The sequence below is a fragment of the Euphorbia lathyris genome, chromosome 7, assembly GCF_963576675.1.
Source record: "Euphorbia lathyris chromosome 7, ddEupLath1.1, whole genome shotgun sequence".
Lineage (NCBI taxonomy): Eukaryota > Viridiplantae > Streptophyta > Magnoliopsida > Malpighiales > Euphorbiaceae > Euphorbia > Euphorbia lathyris.
The window spans coordinates 17,695,537-17,714,749 of NC_088916.1; the positions used below are offsets into that span (position 1 = coordinate 17,695,537).

At 36.3% G+C, this 19,213-nt stretch overlaps 1 protein-coding gene across 3 annotated transcripts; it reads left to right on the forward strand.

Annotated features, from left to right (window-relative positions):
- The first annotated feature begins 6,533 nt into the window (after nucleotides 1-6,533).
- On the forward strand, nucleotides 6,534-14,072 carry LOC136235955 (uncharacterized). Of its 3 annotated transcripts, none has more exons than XM_066026077.1 (11): nucleotides 6,534-6,904; nucleotides 9,033-9,087; nucleotides 9,197-9,249; nucleotides 9,405-9,501; nucleotides 10,153-10,229; nucleotides 10,508-10,631; nucleotides 11,863-11,927; nucleotides 12,437-12,506; nucleotides 12,949-13,024; nucleotides 13,135-13,228; nucleotides 13,617-14,072. In XM_066026077.1, exons 2-11 carry the CDS (start codon nucleotides 9,039-9,041, stop codon nucleotides 13,716-13,718), a joined length of 807 nt encoding a protein of 268 aa, XP_065882149.1. In that variant the 5' UTR covers nucleotides 6,534-6,904; nucleotides 9,033-9,038; the 3' UTR covers nucleotides 13,719-14,072. The 3 variants fall into 3 exon arrangements, with proteins under 3 accessions (XP_065882149.1, XP_065882151.1, XP_065882150.1); XM_066026079.1 differs by having other exon boundaries at nucleotides 6,536-6,904; nucleotides 9,180-9,249; nucleotides 9,400-9,501; nucleotides 13,617-14,070; XM_066026078.1 differs by having other exon boundaries at nucleotides 6,536-6,904; nucleotides 9,400-9,501; nucleotides 13,617-14,070.
- Nucleotides 14,073-19,213: the final 5,141 nt, after the last annotated feature.

Below are 19,213 nucleotides of genomic sequence, written 5' to 3' on the forward strand. Positions count from 1 at the left end.
CTGAAGGTTCTCCTTGCAACACGCGTCCTCGCTTGTCTTGATGGAGACACATGTGCAATTATTTGTCTAATATTAGATGTCACCCCTTTCGATTTCCAAAGTTCTTTAAAGCCTCATCCATTTACGGGGCTAAAGAATCAAATGTTTAATGGAGGTTCAATAATAATCGAAGTGAAAACTAAGCCTTATAACTAAACAAGATATCATGTTCTCGTGTTGTATTCGATTCCTCCTCCTTGGTAAGTGAGACGTTTAAACACACTCCTTGAAATCTGACGTCACTTTATAGAACATGCAATCCTTTTGCAAGCGCTATTTCCAACGTTTCCACTTTCCATAGCGGTGATGTGATGTGTCTAACACCGCCTTACCTAGGAGTAGATAGATAGAAAACTCTTATGAGTTCTCGAGGAGCGTCATTTCTAGTGATCACCATTGAAGGTGTTATTTCATCATTCTAGCCTGTGTATCCTATAAAAGGGGCATGAAGTGAATCATTTTTCTCTACTTGAGATTTCTGCTTTTTCAAATTTCATTGCAATTTTGTACTTCTTTTAGGCTCCATTTTCAATAACTTCATCTTTCCTTTCTCTTTGTTTTGTTGTATGGAAGTGTTAATAAGGAAAAAATTGTTTTCATCATTGATGGAACCTCCTCTAATAAAGGAGTTAATCAGAAGGAGTTTTTATTAAAAGCAAACAAAGGTGCCTCCGACAGTCTATATTTGAATGGGTTTCCATTCAAGACCACTTAGAATCTTGATCCATATTGCAAGGAAACTTGGAGGAAAGATAGAGCCCTGACTCCATTAGAAGAAAAATATTTAAAGGATATCCTGACCTTTCTTGGATTCTAGCATTGGGCGGGCATGATGAATTTCATCAATGAAGGAAAACTTTGTGTGGTCAAAAGACGATCCCAGAGCAGTCTTCGCTTCATCAAATTCTTGAGGGCGACTAGGGGTGCAAACGAGCCAGGGTGGTTCGCAAACTGTTCGAGCTCGGTTCGGTCAAAGCTTGACTCGATAGAGCTCGGTTGGAGTTCGGGATCGGCTCAAGACATTCATGAACCAAGCCGAGCTTCCTTAGGTTCGGCTCGAAAGCTCGTGAGCGGGCTCGATTGATTTTTTAATTACTATATATATATATATATATATAATTTATAATGTATCAAATAATAAATAATTATCTTAATTGATCCTAAAAAAATATAAATGCATTCAATTTGTATTAGGCTAAAAAAAGATATTTAAATGTTATATTTGTTTTTTTTGGAGTTTAAATTTTATATTCCGTAATTAGAAGACTGATTTTAGATAATAAAATATTAATCAAGTATAATTAAGTATATTCAAAACTGTTTAAAAAAAATCAAAACGAGCCACTCGACAAGCTTCAAAATTTCAGGTTCCGCGAGCTTCGAGCTCGAGCCGAGCCAACCCTGTTCAGTTTCGGTTCGGTTCGGCTCGAGTGCACCCCTAAAGGCAACTTCATTGTTTTTTTACTTGTTTCTTCTTTTATTTTTTAGGTGGAGGCATGGGTTCTAAAATGAGTGCTCGTTCTCGTATGTTAGCAAGGAGGAATCAACAAGCAATTGCTAACTCTAGTGTCTTGAATACTGAAGCACCTGGAGATTCAAATGTGGTTGGGACATCAACTGCCAATGCTGATAGTTTTAGAATGGCAAGTACTAAAGCGCTAATAAATTTGGCCGAAGTTGGAACATCAGCTACCAATGTTGAAGGTTCATTTACCATCACCCAAGGGGTTCCTCATGCTGAAATCATGGAGGAAAATATCCCTTAGTTGATGAAGCCATCCAGGCTTCAGAAGATAATCCTCCAACTATATTCCTTTGACCGTGACTCCAGCTTCCCAGTATATTCCTTTTGTCTTATCCTTATTTTCCCCAAGTTCTGATTTTATGACCTTATCTGTTCATAAGGATTTGATGCTATATTGTGGTGGCTTGTCACTAGCTTCTCAGTGCTACCTAGTGTGGTCATAAAGATGCAATGTGGTTGAATTTTTTTCTTAGTGAACTTACAACGAAGAAAAAGAATATGTATGCTAACGTGACATCAAACACGTTATACTTTTAAAAAAATCAAATGTTTCATGAATGGCGAAATACATTGACACATAGTTTGTTCGAGTAAGAGACAAATTTTAGTTAAGAGTATCCATACTTTTGAGGATTCGACTGACATGTTAATAAAACATTTACCTTATACTAAGTTCTAGTTGTGTAATAACTTGGTAGGATTTTAACCATGATAGGTGTGGCCTTAAAAGGCAAATAAAGAGGAATAGTGAATTGGAATGAAGAATTGAGGATGAGATTGTTGCAGTTAATTTATTATTTACGAAACTAATTTGGAGTTTGGGAATTAGTTTTGGCCAATTAGAAAGGTGTTCAATTGATTTGAGTTGTAGGGGATATTTGCCATAATGATTTACAATTTTGGCGTAAGGCAAACAATTTCACATGTCATATGGCATTATTTCACTCGACCAGTGCTTCTTAGTGTTGGCCCACAAAATAAAAAATTTATTTTTAATTTTATGTAAATAAAAGCATACAGTAAATTTAGTATAAAGTAAAATGAAATTCACGCGACGGGTGAGACAGAAATCGGCACCACCGCTCAGAAACGGTTCGGGATTACAAGATCACTCAACAAGCTAACCACTAAACCAATGGCTCATCCCTGAAGTCTGACACTTTATTTATACATGTGCAAAAGTCACATAACCCATGAACCTAAGATTTAAGGAAGAGTGGGATGAAGTAGCAAGTAATGGAAGTGATGTTAGGAAGAGTGGGATGAATGCAAAAAGTGGGAAGAAGATGAGAATAAGGAAGAGTGGACAACATAGAAAACTACCCATATCCTGGAAAAGTATATAAATAAGAGCCAAAACATTATTTCCAAACCCCAACCAATCAAACAAAAACACATACACTATGCCAAAATTATTCTAGACTTTATTCTTCATTTTTTAAGTTTCCATCTCTAATTTCATTCCAGAACATCTTTTTAGCCTCAATTTACCCTTTATCAACCCTTTTTTTAAGTTCTTATCATTCGATTATCGATTATAAGTCCAAAACTTAACAATTTCATAGCTCAAAGTTCACCAAAATCACTTTCTGTCCATTTTTCTACATTCTATCCAGTAATTTCGTTTCTACATTTTAGACCCCTTAGGTCCCGTTTTTCGTCCTTAATTTTGTACAAACTCGTTCTTAATGTCCCGAATTTCACTTAAGGCTTTCGTTTTTCCTTATTCATGTGTCAAAAAACCCGTTTACAATTCATTCTTTGCACCCTAAATCATCTTATATAATCTGCCCAACTTTTACATATTCTACCCACTTATTTCGGTTTTACAATTTCGAGCTTTTAAAGTTCGTTTCTATTCTCGATTCTTATATACACTCGTTCCTTAAACTTCATTTTAACCTTTTATTTTGCTTTATTCTGTGTTTGAAAACTCGTGTACGAGTCATTCTAAGTCCTACCCAAATCTGTCCAAATTTAGTTGTTCTTCCCACTTTTAATCCGCTCAAATACTGTTCAAATCAGAAACCCGCAGACGGAATCAATCCCGCTCTTTGCCATCCGCTCGAAGTACTCGTAGTGTTCACAGATCCAAAGTCGTGCATAGCTCAACGCCTCCTCGAGATAACTACTCGTGGCTTCGAGTTTGTCGTTTTCATTTCCTTTATTGTAACTATTGCAATTCAATTCCTTCTTATGTTATTGATTTGCTTACATTCAATTTTGATATTGGTTTAGCTATATGTTAATATAGAAATTATTTCAGTTATAATTATCTGCCTTGAACAGACCTTTTTACATCAATAAAGTGTATCAATTTTACATCAAATCTCGTATCAATTTCGCACTTTTATTTCCGTTATTTACTCGCAATAGCTTAAAATTACTCGTAGTGTTCGAAGTTCAATTATCAAACTCAGCCCCGAAGTTAGTAAAAATTACAAATTACCCTAAAAGCAATTAGTTTGACATACATGAAACAAATTTTAGTAATATATACTTACATACACTTGATTGTGAAGGGGACATTGATAAAATCCAAAAACACACCAATGAGTAAAGAGGTGAAATGAGTTTGATAAAAGCCAAATTGGAGACAAGCAACATGAACTAAAAGTAATAAATAGAGAGATGGGTAGTTTAGTAGATAAATGGGCCCAAAGTGCTATTAGTGTTGGAGCTTTCAAACTTCAAGTTAAGGGTGTTTGGTCCCCTTTAGTGTGTGGACTACATTGAAGGGTAGCTTTCAAATTGTTCATTCCGTATACTCAATTAGTTTGGGGAAATTATTCACAAAAAAAAAAAAAAAAAGTTTGGGGGAAACAATACACTTATGGCCCCCAAACTATAATGGTCCGTTTGGTATGCCGTAATGCAATGTAATGTAATCAAGGTTGTAATGTAATCAAAATTGTAATGTAATGGAATGGAATAATGATTCTATTACCATGTTTGATTGATAATTATGATGTAATGTAATAACCATTACAATACTTATATTTTCCTAATTAAATGCAATCATAAAATTTTATTTACATAATTAAAATCAACGAAAAATGTGAAAAATCGAATCGAAATCAAATACAAAATTAGATTAACCGAAATCAATAAATTAGTATATAGTTTTTTGCATTTTCATATTTTTTACATTTTTCTCGTTTCTTTTAATTTCCATTTTCAACATTTTTCACCGTTTTTCTATTTTCTCATTTCTCCGGTTTTTCATCTTTTTTTCATTTTTTTCATTTTTTCGGTTTTTCGGTTTTTCATTTTTCTCGTTTTCAATTTTCATGTTTTTCTACTTTTTGCGTTTTTGACAAGAATGAGAAGTGAGATTTGAGAAATGAGAGGTTAGATGACAATGTAATGAGAATTCAAGTCATTTTTCCATGTAATGGGGATTACAAGGTTTCTTCAATAAAATTTAACTCAATGTTTTCTCATTCCATTACAATGAAATTGTAACAACCAAACATGGTAATGAGCCTTCAATGTAATGGTCATTCCATTACCAAGGTCATTACATCTTACCAAACGGCACCTAAGATTATTACTTTTAAATTTCATTTTATTACATAAGAATCTTTAAACTATAAATTATATTCGTGTTAAAGTCTAAATCGAAGAAATTCTGTTAAAAATTAACAAAATGATGACCTAAAATTAGATATTTAATTAACTGAAGTTTACGATGACATGTATTAAAAAAAAGCAATAATGTAATTAAACTTATCTAAGTCGTCATTTAGTTAACTTTTTAAATTCATTTTCTTTGATTTGGACTCTTATGCTAAAGTATAGAAAGTTTAGGAAATTTATATTATGAAATGAAGCTTAAGTTAAGAATCATATTGTTAGGGATCATCCATGTATTTTACCCCAATTACTTTCATCCACTTTAATTATTTTTGGATTACTTTGAAAAGTGTTATTACATATTTACGGAAAGGCAATGATGATATATGTCAAATTTACATATAAATTGACATAAATTTTCTCAATTTAAATTGGCCACTAATCAAGTCTAATTTTAACTTCGATAAAGTAATAACCTCATTTATATAATAAATTCTTTCGATCCTGACTTGGACCAATAGACTAAAGTAATAACATCGCTAAATGAATTAAGTAATAAAGATATTTAAATCCTTAAGGGCCCAATGAAAATATAAATTAATAATTATTGAATTATATATATATATATATATATATATATATATATATATATATATATATATATATATAAACCAAAACCTTTCAATCAATCAACTAGAAGTCATTTCTACTGAAAAAATGCATCTACAGTTGATTGTTTTTTCTTTCCACCTAAACCAAAATGAACACCATCCTTAACTTTTTATAGTGCAAACACAACTTCTGATATATTTTGCTCATATTGTAGCAAATAGTTATTTAAGGTGACAATTTTTTGAAAGACCTCTTTTGACGATACATTTGCGACAACGCAACTATCATCTAGCTCTGGATCACTTCCATCATCATTATTCATTATTGACTGGATAATTTATTCGTCTGTAGGTGATTCCATAACTGCATCATTTTCTCTAGAATAATTCAAAAGATGTTCGACATCCATCACATTTCTTACCACATACAACGTATGTATTTTACAATGAAAAATTATCTATAAAATAATAAATATTGATTTATCGATAAATGAATAATTTATTCATTTATCGGTAAATAAATAATCTCGTTTAATGAATATTTTTTTCTGGTCCTAAGGATATGCATTTATCGAGATTTTATCGTATTCATGATTAGTGTTACTCTCTTCAAACTAGACCATACATCACCTTTTTTATTTTGAGATCGTCAACGGTCGTTTTGAGACATTAAATAACCATCGACATTAAAATAATGTAAAGTTCAGTTGATTATACCATTAAGAAGATTAAGAATTGAAATTGAGTGTTCTTAAAAATTTTAAAATTCAGTGGTTAATGTACCCGACCTAATGCTTTCCCCACTTCAAAAAACGCGGGAACCCAATTGCACATTTTCCTTTGGTCAAATTTGCGGAAAATATAAATTAATTTCATGAAATTTGATCTTTTTTTCCTTGTAATTTCTCTATCCTCAACCCTAAACAGAATTTCATACTTCCGGGTTGCAGAGGTGAAAAATTGGCAGAAGTACATTTTTCCATTGAATAGAGGGAAGGTAGATAGAGATATGGGTTTTTGAAAAGTCCTTTTTATTGTTGGACAGAGTGAGCAAGTGTACCAATCAGAGTAGCCGCTTAATCGGGGAGTCGGCGACCAGCGTCTTGTACATTCGTGCCCTCGTCTTTCTCTGTACCGTGAACGGCGTTTTCTGGTTCGATCATTCTTCATTTCTTCTAGATTTAACCTTGTCTTTGTTATTTCAGTATTGTGTGTGGTTTCACTTATTTTTTATCAAGTTGCTTCTGTATTTCTAATTTTAATTTCATTGCTGACAAATTTGGACACGGAACGGTTTTCCACTCTGTGCATACTTAGGGTGTTTGTTTTATCGTATTACTGATTTTCTTTGGCAGAGGAATGTGAAATGATGGTAGTGATCTTAGTATATTTGGGTAGAAGTGAAAAGTGATTTCTCTTGGATTTCTAGAAATTCAACAAGTTGTTTCTATGAAAGCTTCAATTAGTTCTAATATGTTTATAGTGCTTAGTTAGTTTTGTCTTTGTCCTCAATGGGATTTCTAGTCTAAAGTTGAACCGACTTTCTTCCAACATGGTATGATTTTGTACAATGTGGTATATTTTTTGACCTTATTCCACCATGGCATTTCTCACCACCCTCCAACTAACTGTTATGAAAGGGCTGGAAGTGTCTACTTATAATTTGTTAGGGGCTTATTGTAATAAATACATGATTAGGGGCTTGATAGCCAAAACCATTAAAATTCAAGGGCTTTAAGTAACCTTACTCCTAGTGCACCTTAAGAAGATTATGATTCGTTTGAAATTAACTTGATTCAAAATTCTGGGAAAGAGAGGAAGAAAAAGGTAACATGAAAAAAAAAACAAAAAACAAATCAACAATGGGTGAATGAATGAAGCATAACCAAAAAGAAAAAGCAAATTGCCAAATAAAATGTATCTATTCTGAATATTTTCATGTCTTATTTTTTAGCTTTTGCTCCCCTTCTTTACAAATTCTTTATTGAGCGATTGTTGAGTTAATCTAGGTTATCTTATTAGCTAGCTTGTGATGGTATCAATAGGGTTGATTTTTTTCTAAGTTTATATTTTACAGAAAGGGTCAATTTTGTTCATCAAGTAATTATCTTGTATTACTATTGTTGAATTAATTTCAATTTGGATTGTAATTGAAGTAAATCATTTAATTGTCAGTTGTTTAGATGCTGGGCCATCTGTTATCTTACCTAATTAATTGTCCTATATTAAACTGGCTTAATATTTAATAGGTTATGGACAATTTGCTATATTAGAATAAGGCTAAAAGTTTTTATGGTCATTTTCAGTGGAAATGGGTAAGAATGGTGTATTTTGATGTATGTAAAAGATAAAAAGCTATTTTGCACGGAAACAGAAATGAGCATCGAAGTTGATAATGTGGAATGATATTTCTAAAGCATAGCCTTCAAATGGAAACGGAAACTGAAATGGATATGGAGAAAGACACGAAACTCATAAACGCTATTAAAGAGGAGTGTCCGTGAAACATATAAAAAGTAATATCCGTAACACTTCCATTCTATCACCTGAGTAGTTGTGTTCTTTTCCCTTAAAACTCTAAAATATCTTATGCTGCTGTAATAAAACAAATTGCAACAGAGATGAACTTGCTAAATGTCCGGTAACCATATGCTGGATTGGATTAGTTTCCATTTTGCTTGGAGTTGAGAAAAAAAACATTATATGCTGGATTGTGGGCTAGTTTCCACTTTTCCTGGAATTGAGAAAAAAACATTACATGGACTTGACTGTTTTTGATAGTTTGAAACTGATTACATTATATGATTATATCTAGATTTCAGTCATTATATAATCAACTTTCTTTCAGATTTAAGTACTTAAGTTACTATATTTGTTGGCTTGATCAAGTGACTATGCATCCATAATTTAAAGCCACTGTTGTTTGTGCATTTTAACTAGCAAGCCTGCCTGCATTAACGTTATTTTTATGATTATTTTTTGTTATTAACCATATATTGGGTGAATATGAATCTAGAAGATTCCTCTTCACTCAATTTAAATGATTCAGCTATGTACCTCTCATTTTTCTTATAGTTACTATCGTGGCCTATATTGTGCTGCCATATTGGTGGATTATTATGCCTCACATTTGGTCAACCTGATTCTCTTCATTATTTATGTAATTGCTGCTATTGGTCATGATGATGCAATGATCAACACCTGTTTCTTTGCTCTATGATTTACTCTCTTGCTTGCTATTCTATAACATGTGAAATTTCTTCATTGGTTTTTTTATGAAGGTTGAAATGGCTTGGTGGGAAGGCATAAATGAAGCTCATCTTCTCATTGCACCAAGTAAAGACCCATTTTGCTTCTTTTTTTTTTTTAATTATAATTTTTTTTTTTTTTTCTGTTCACGAATTTCTCTTATCATGACATGAACCTAGTCTTTTGGATTGTGTAGATGCAACTGGAGATGATGTAGGCCGTTTATTATCACTCCAACATCCAAAACAGGTAACAAAAACAAACATGATGGTTCTATTCTACTTGGCTTTCTACTTTCATTTTTTTTCAACAAAATTGCTGTTTATCATGGATTTATTAAGAGTTAGCTGCTAGTCTAATCATGAATGCGCCACAAAACATGTTCTATTTATTTGTCAGGGAAGACAACTTGCTATCTCCTTGTAGATGGAGTGCTTCAAGAGCTTCACTGTTTCAAGCAATCTTACACGTCATGGTTTATGGGGGACTATGTTTGTGAAGGTAGATATGCATTTTTGAAATGCTTATGCCATTAGTTTTATAAGTTCATCATTGCAAATTCTGTTGTTTCTTTTACCCACAAAATTTTTATATTTGGTTGTGCTAGATGATTTTTTCCCTTGTTAGTTGCTGGACAGCACAAAATTCCAGCGTTCTGTTTGATTTATCTTACAATGCAAAGCAGTATATATTTTAATGTGTACAACCTGATATTTGATATTTTGTCTGAACAAAAATAGTTTTTCAATGGATATTTTTGAAATACTATATGATGTTGGTTGTGCTACATATTGGAAAACACTTCATTGTTTAGATGAATTATCTTGGTAATTTTAATTCCTCCATTTGACTGAACTGAAATATTATGACAGAAGGTAATTTTATATTGTTAGGCATAAAAAAAGCACTAATCTTAAACTGATTAGCCGGTTATCTGTGCTTATAAGTTATAATTGGTAGAAAGAAGAATAAAGGGTAAACTAATTACTTACAAAATTTTCGCGAAATAAAGGAGGCAGGCATATTTTAAGAAATGATAACCCATTTTGTAAATTTGTTGTATATTCTTCATTTCCATTCCATTGACTTCAGCTAGATTAATCATTAATCAGTTTCCTTTTCATATTATATCTCTCATTCCCTTTTTTTCAGATGGATGCCTATATTCTGCCACTCCAGTTGATCCTGTCTTCATTTTGTTGCCTATTTTTGACGAAGCTAGAATGAAGGTGCATTTCTCAATTTTTGTTCTTATTTAACATGGGATCCAGAGCGTGAGTCTTGGATTAATATTTACTCGTATTTGTTTCAAGCATAAAAGCAACTTGCAAAATGCTAACTGAAGTAATATGTGCGTCTGGGAACCAGACTGACTTGTATGTTTCTCTAGAATTTTCCACCTATGTGGCTCTGTATAAATATGCATATAGAGCTGGTTGTTGAGGCATACTGCCACATGTTATAATACTTTCTGTTTATAGTAAAACTTTTTGCTCCTGAAATGCAGAAGGGGGATGATCCAGGGAAGTTCAGACAATTAGATGAGATAATCTTTGTTAACGGCTATCCTGGGTATCGTCATTTAATGGCCATTGCAGAGAAGTGTATGCACCTGGTTTGTGAAATCAAAGGTTGTCAATCATATCTTTTGGTCTAGTGCAAACCATAGGGTAAAATATTTAGTATATTTTATTATCTTGTGTTATCTAGGTGTTGTTTTCTTAATGCTGTTATACTATGTGGGTTTGTTCTGATGAATAACTGAACCTGTATTAGTTTTTATTTATTAAGGACGGATTTTTCAGTTAATCTCAATTTGCAGCTGATCTTTGGTGGAAGATAATCTTCTCTCCCCATTTCCCTATCCTCATCTCTGTCCCTCTCACGAAAAAAAATCCCAATTTATTTGCGTGGGTACTCCTGGCCCGCACAGTATGTTATTTTAAATAAATTAGGACTTTCTTTTTGTGTGAGGGACACGGATGGGGATAGACAAATGCGGACAGAAGATTTTTTTCCATCTTTGGTACTTTTCGGCTTTCTTATATTCTATGGTTCAAAGTAGAAACTTGGTCGTATTGTCTGTTAACTAAGAACGTATTGTCTGTTAACTAAGAATATTGAGAAGACAAGCATGTTATAGCTGTTAGATTCATTTATCGGTAAAACGTTGTTGCCGTGTGACCAGAGGTCACGGGTTCGAGTCTTAGGAGCGGCCTCTTGCCAATTAAATTGGCAAGGGAAGGCTTGCCCCCAATACGCCCTTGTGGTGGGACCCCTCCCCGGACCCTCGCTCAGCGGGGACGCGTAATGCGACCGGGCCGCCCTTTTTTTTTTTTTAGAACAAGTTGAGCAGTTAAATATGTAGACAATCTATTTCGGAAATAATTCAAGCTTACTTTTATTAACAAAACACAGCAATATATATACACAGACAGATTCGATAAAACCTAAACCAACTCTAACTAGGAAACCGACTACCTATACCAGACCTGTACCAACACTAGGTAGGAATACAAAACCGATTTGGACAGTACACGTGGTTCCTAATCGTATTCGACTAGGACATAGTATTTATCACCCCCCTCAAGCTGTACTGGCGGGACCACACTGAAAGCTTGTTACGAAGAAAATGAAACCTCCCTCGATGCGTTGGTTCCTAATCGTATTCGACTAGGACATACTTATCAAAATATATGTTCACATACACTTGGCAAAGATCTATGTTTATAAGAACTAAAATTCAATTTGACAGAAAGCAATAATAGCTTAATATGGAAATGTATTTATATATTGTTTAACATCATTTTATGTATGTAGTGTTTATTAATACCATCTTCTTCTCCTCCTCTCTCTATGCAGAAATTGGCTCTTCAAAAATTTTCCGCCTTGATGATTCAAAAGTTCTAGCGTGGTTGTTATGCAAGGTCTGTTTTTTCATTTGTATATACTCAAAGCTTTTCTTATGTGGCAGCAAAACTTCCAGCTAGATTGGCTTGCAGAAAGGAAGAATTTGTTGCTTTGTCATTTTCTTAAGAATATGTTGATCTCATTTCTACTTATCATTATCTGACTACATTTTCTACTTATCATTACCGTTGCGAGCCTTGGCGCAACGGTAAAACGTTGTTGCCGTGTGACCAGAGGTCACGGGTTCGAGTCTTAGGAGCGGCCTCTTGCCAATCAAATTGGTAAGGGAAGGCTTGCCCCCAATACACCCTTGTGGTGGGACCCCTCCCCGGACCCTCGCTCAGCGGGGACGCGTAATGCGACCGGGCCGCCCTTTTTTTTTTTTTTTTTTTATTGATGTACTTCACTTACTGTAATTTGATTTAGGAATTAATATCCTTCCTTGCAATATTGGTGCAACGTGCAAGTGAATGTGAATTCTTCAAGGAAGATGTTTCTTACGGTCTTTAATGAAATGTATATGTAGGTATCCCAATTAAAGCAGACTCTATCCTCATTGGACAATAACTATGCTGCTCAAGATGAGAAGGCTACATGTTAGTAACTTGAAGCAACACAAACCTTTCTTCTTTAATTTCTTTTCTTTTCATCTACTTTTTCATTAGATAATGAAATACATAGGAAACCATGGCAAATAGGATGCTACTTTTATTGAAATGTCAATCATATATCCCTAGTATTCACCCGTTCCAATGCCAAATCCGAGTGTATTTTTTATGGCCATCATTGAAGTTCACTCTTACTACCTGCTTTCCTTGCGACAGAGAGTTATTATATGCATACGTTGATGTCAATACTGAGAATGTCCCGTTATTTTGATGAACTTTTGTCTCTACTCTTAGAATAATAATAAAACTTTATATGCGTAACCCTTCATAGAGAAAATATAAAGGAAATGCCACATTTTTCCACCTTGAATGCAAGAAAAGATCCGGAAAATCCTTGCTCATCACTAATTCACATGTATTACTTGTGCAGTAACCGATGCTGTGACAATATTAGGGGAATACTTGAAGGATGAGCCTTGGTTGAAGCTTTTGTGTAAACATTGGAAGTATTGCTTCAACTTTTCAACTCTTTTAGATGTGGTTAGGAAGTAATAATGCATATTGAACTCCTCCGTAATGGTTTGATTTTAATATCCAAAATGGAATTCAATTGCAGATTAGATTTAACAGAAGCAACAAATAGAGTTCAAGATGCTGCAACTTTTCCAACTGCTGTTGAAAATAACCCAGCTTCTTCCGGTATCATTCAGGTCAGCGTAATAGCTTGTTGATTTACGTATCAGTAGTATTCACATGGACCTTAATGACCAAATGAATTTGGTCATTCACCGTTAGATCTAGGCTTATTAAATCCAAACCTTAGGATGCTTTGAATCTCCATCCTAGGATTCTAATAAACCTAGATCTAACGGTGAATGACCAAATTCAACATGGTCATTAAGGTCCATGTAAACCGTTCTCTTTATATAGGTGAATTGCAAGTTATGATATTCATCTTGCTATATCATTATTGTCTCTAAAAGCATGTTTACAGAATGATCATTGAACTTGGGTAGTATTAGTATAGGTCAGTTTGTAGATCATCTCATCTGATAGAAATCTTTCTGAATGTTGAGTTGGTTTTATGTTGTTAATCAGAGAAGTGAAGTTAAACCCAAGAGAAGTGGTAAAAAAGCTAAGGTGGAGACGGAATCTAAAAACATAAGAGAAATGTTCACCAGAGCTTCCAGAAGAAAATAACTGAAACTGAATGAAACTATTTGAAATATTGCCTACCTTGTGATGATTACTTTTGTTTTGCTACGAGTATTGGTTAGATGATTGAACTTTATGTCATGGAACCGTTTTAATCAATAGCTCAAGCTGATAGTCAAAGGCCCATTCGTATATCTTATATTAATCTCTGACACTTTACATTTGATTTCTTGCATGGCCTTTTTACCCAGATTCTGCCAATAATATTAGACTATGTATTATTTATCTGTATCAATTCTGTTATTTATCTCTAGCCTAGAATATAGGCTCAGTTGTTGACTATAGTTGTTCACTACAGAGTGAACTGTATTCTGTATAAATACGACACTTCATATCAATAACAACTCACTGAGAATTATAGTATTACATGGTATTAGAGACCCTAACCCTCATCTATCTTTCTTCTTCACCGTCGCCGTCGCCGCGACACCACCTCCAACCTCACGGCCACCGCCGCCGTTAATTTCTTTTCCGATCACCTTCCTCTTATCGATTCAGAACAGAATCGCAACCCCCCCCCCCTTTTCCTTCCCGTCGACGATAATGAGCACCAACACCGAAAACTCCTCAACCGGTACCCCGCCCAAAACAAACTCGAACATGGACAACACATGCACAAACCCAAATCACCATCCGTCCCTCAGCGTCTCCAATATCTCTACCTTTATCAAAATTACTCTCGACATAGAAAAAGGACATTACCCTACTTGGGCTGCTCTGTTCAAGCTCCATGCCACAGCATTCCAGGTCTTGGACCATATATTTCCTCCATCACCCACCAACCCTTCCGCCAATAATCTTAAACAATCCAACCCCAATCTCTGGTCTCGCATTGATGCCGTTGTTCTTCAATGGATCTATAGTACCATCTCCCTCGACCTTCTCCACACTATTATTGAAATTGATTCCACAGTCGCCAGGGTTTGGAGTCGTTTAGAGGAGATCTTCTCAGACAACAAGAATTCCCGAGCTCTATTTCTCCAACAAGAATTCTCCAAAATCAAACTTAGTGACTACTCTGACATCTCAGCCTATTGTCAGCATCTCAAATCTTTGTCTGATCAACTGTCAAATGTGGATTGTCTGGTTACTAATGATCAGATGGTGCTACAACTTATATCCGGTCTGACTGAGGCTTATGATACCGTTGGGACTCAAATTAGACATGGGGATCCACTTCCATCCTTTCAGAGAGCCCGATCCATGTTGATTCTGGAAGAAACAGCTCGTGCCCGCAAGAACCCTCCTCAATCTGAACCAGTTGCATTGACTGTGTCGTCCGCTGAAGCTACGGGTGCGCCGTCGCACAACTCTCCGCGACCTGCGCATTATCGCGGCTCCTCCTCTTATCGCGGCGGCAGACACGATGGCCGTTCTAATCGCGGCAGGGGCGGTCGACACCACTACCGGTCGGCTCAGCCAACACACTATCGTCCTGCTGCCCTTCCTCCTTGGGGATATACCTACCCATGGGCACCACCGCAACAATGGGCTACTCCTCCATGTCCTTATTCTACTTCAGGCAGGCAGCCGTCTCAATCTGGCATTTTAGGGCCTCGTCCTCACATGCAGCAAGCACACCTTCATATGGAATCACCATCATATGTGCCTACCGATATTGCAGAAGCTATGCACACCATGACACTTGCTCCACCTCCTGATCAATGGCACATGGACACAGGAGCTACCTCGCACATGACAGCTGACAAAGGTACACTCACCTCTTATTTCAATTCGAACCTCAATGAAAATATAATTGTTGGTAATGGTCATTGTATGCCTGTTTGTGGATCTAGTAATGCATATTTAGATGCTAATCATCACCGTTTAAAGTTAACCAATGTTTTGCATGCACCTCATCTTATCAAAAATCTCATACCTGTCCGTCAATTTACTAAAGATAACCAAGTTTCTGTGGAATTTGATCCTTTGGGTTTTTCTGTGAAGGATTTACGGACGGGCACTACTATCATGAGATGTAAGAGTTCCGGCGCCCTATATCCAGTCACCTCTAGCACCCACAATTCCTCGTCATCTCATTTTGTCTTTACTGTTATGTCTTCCGCCGTTTGGCATAATAGATTAGGACATCTAGGGCTTCCTGTTTTGAACGCCCTGCTCAATAAAAAGTTGATTTCTTGTAATAAAGTTAAGGATACTTCTGTTTGTTCTTCATGCATTAATGGAAAACAAGTAAAATTACCTTTTCAGTCCTCTAACAATTTTGCTTGTATGTCTTTCGATTTAATTCATAGTGATATTTGGACTTCACCTGTTCTTAGCTCAGGTGGCCATCGTTTTTATGTACTGTTTTTAGATTCGCACACCAATTTCTTTGGACTTTTCCGTTAGCCCACAAATCTCAAGTCTATTCCGCTTTTCTCATATTTCGGTCGTATGTTCGAACTCAATTTGAAAGAGAAATTAAGGGTTTTCTGTGTGACAATAGGGGTGAATTCAATAATAATTCTTTTAAACAATTTTGTCAAACAAACGGAATGCAATTTCGGTTCTCTTGTCCGTATACCTCACCTCAAAATGGGAAATCAGAACGCACCATTCACACCATTAATAATCTGATTAGAACAGTAATGCATCATGCCTCTATTCCTCTTAAATTCTGGCAACATGCTCTCGAATTAGCAACCTATCTCCCCAATATATATCCTCACAAAGTTCTATGATACCAATCACCCACCAAAATTCTGTACAAACAAGAACCCACCTATTCCCACTTGCGCGTCTTCGGATGCATGTGCTTCCCTCTAATTCCATCCCAACCACGAAATAAGCTCGAGTCTCGCTCTTCTCCATGTGTTTTCTTAGGTTATCCATCTAATCATAGAGGATACAAGTGTCTGGACATGTCTAGAAATAAGATAATCATATCTCGTCATGTAATTTTTGACGAATCGACCCTTCCGTTTTCAACCGCGCCTCCAAATCGCACATCTCCCCCGCAAACTTCTGTCGAGTCGAACAGCGACTTCCTACCCGCTGTCCCATTTCAAACTCACACGGTCCCTATTTCTGTTGCGTCTGTACCGTCGTCTGCGTCACCCGTCACTCCCTCCAGTCCAACCGAGTCGTCCGCGTCGTCTAACCCAAAATCCAGTCACGTCAGTTCGTCCGTGTCGTCTGCTGTCCCGTCAAGTCCAAACAGTTCGTCCGAGTCGTCTCCCGTCTCGTCATCTAATCACAGTCCGTTCGCCTCTTCGTCTGCGCGCATAGTGCAAACGCAGTCCTCTGAGTCGGTATCATCCTCCATTTCCCCCTCCAATACATCACAAACTTCTGCTGATACAACACCTCCTGCCTCTTCTCCTCAATTACAAGTTGTTAGCAATCACAAATTGACCATGAGAGCTCAACATGACATCCATAAACCTCATCGAATGCTAAATCTATCCACCTTAACCAAACCTACCATATCTCCACTCCCGAAAACACCTTCTCTTGCATTAACTGATCCAAACTGGCTACAAGCCATGACTGATGAATTTGAGGCTCTTATTGCAAATAAGACGTGGGTACTTGTACCCCGTCCAAAATGTGCTAATATTATACGTAGTTGGTGGATTTTCAGGCACAAAACAAAGTCGGATGGCTCCTTTGAGCGATATAAAGCAAGATTGGTTGGGAATGGTTCTGGACGGTTGGCAGGAGTTGATTGTGGTGAAACATTTAGCCCTGTGGTTAAACCAGCCACTATTCGTGCTGTCCTCAGCATAGCACTGTCTAAAAATTGGAAAATTCGGTAATTAGACGTCAAAAATGCCTTTCTCCATGGGGATCTTACTGAAACAGTTTACATGCATCAGCCACTGGGGTTCCGGGATTCCAGGTATCCTGATCATGTCTGTCTGCTACAGAAATCATTATACGGTCTCAAGCAGGCACCTCGGGCCTAGTATCAGCGGTTTGCTAATTTTGTCATTCAAATCGGTTTCTCCAACAGCATATCTGACAACTCATTATTTATCTACAGACAAGGCTCTGACACGGCATACATCCTTCTGTATGTTGATGATATAGTGCTAATCACCTCATCTGACACACTTCAGGCTTCAGTAATGTCAAAATTGAGCTCCGAATTTGCAATGAAAGATTTGGGTCCTCTACACTATTTTTTTTGGGCATATCAGTAACTCACTCTCCTGGCTCTCTATTTCTATCTCAGCGGAAGTATGCTTCTGAAATAATTGCAAAAGCCGGACTCAACTCGTGCAATTTGGCTACTACTCCAGTTGACACCAAACAAAAGCTCAGTATCAATTCTGGTTCTGATTATCATGACCCCACTGAATTCAGACGATTGGCTGGTGCTCTTCAATATCTCACTCTCACCCGACCCGATATTTCATATGCAGTTCAGCATATATGCTTGTTCATGCACAACCCAAAAACTACACACATGACTGCTCTTAAACGATTCTCAGGTATGTTCAGGGTACTCTTGACTTTGGCCTCACACATCTGGCATCTTCTCCCAGTCAATTGATCTCCTACACGGATGCCGATTGGGCAGGATGTCTTGACACTCGCCGATCAACATCAGGCTACTGTGTATTCCTCGGGGACAATTTAATCTCTTGGTCCGCCAAATGACAGCCAACACTGTCCCAATCCAGCGCAGAAGCCGAATATCGCGGCGTTGCCAACGTCGTGTCTGAGACATGCTGGATACGCAACCTGCTTTTAGAACTTGGCTGTCCGATTCAGAAATCTTCAATAGTGTATTGTGACAATATCAGCGCAGTGTACCTCACGGGTAATCCGGTTCAGCATCACCGCACTAAGCACGTGGAAATGGACATTCACTTTGTCCGAGAACGCGTTGCAAAAGGAGAAGTCCGTGTCCTTCACGTGTCATCTCGCTATCAAATCGCTGACATCTTCACCAAAGGTCTTCCGTCAACACTATTTGAAGATTTTTGCAATAGTCTCAATGTTCGCCCTCCGAACCTTTCGATTACGGGGGTGTATTAAATTATGTATTATTTATCTGTATCAATTCTGTTATTTATCTCTAGCCTAGAATATAGGCTCAGTTGTTGACTATAGTTGTTCACTACAGAGTGAACTGTATTCTGTATAAATACAACACTTCATATCAATAACAACTCACTGAGAATTACAGTATTACAAATAATAGTCACTGGGAAATACACGTAGACATGTAAGCCAAATTTTTATACATGGATAAAAAAACACATGTTACCAAACCTAACCCATTCAATTTCATTCCCTTACTTTTGATTTCTCACATCAACAGAATCTAGCAAGGTTGCACTAGTTATTTTTATTGTTTTTCAAGCCACATGCAAAATGGGCTTACTTATTGTTCGTGTATCATTTTCGGTGACGGTTATTGTTTGGATTTGAACAAAAGAGCTATATGAGAAATTAAATGAAAAGTTGAATGATTTTGATGTTAAGAAATTAAGTTTTCTTTGACATTAGTGTTCTATTATTTCTAA

Coding starts and splice junctions, on each gene's coding strand:
- LOC136235955 (XM_066026077.1), top strand. CDS start 9,039: ATGGCTTGGTGGGAAGGCATAAATGAAGCTCATCTTCTCATTGCACCA. Junction 9,250..9,404: donor CACTCCAACATCCAAAACAG/GTAACAAAAACA, acceptor TTGTCAGGGAAG/ACAACTTGCTATCTCCTTGT. Junction 11,928..12,436: donor TAGCGTGGTTGTTATGCAAG/GTCTGTTTTTTC, acceptor ATGTATATGTAG/GTATCCCAATTAAAGCAGAC.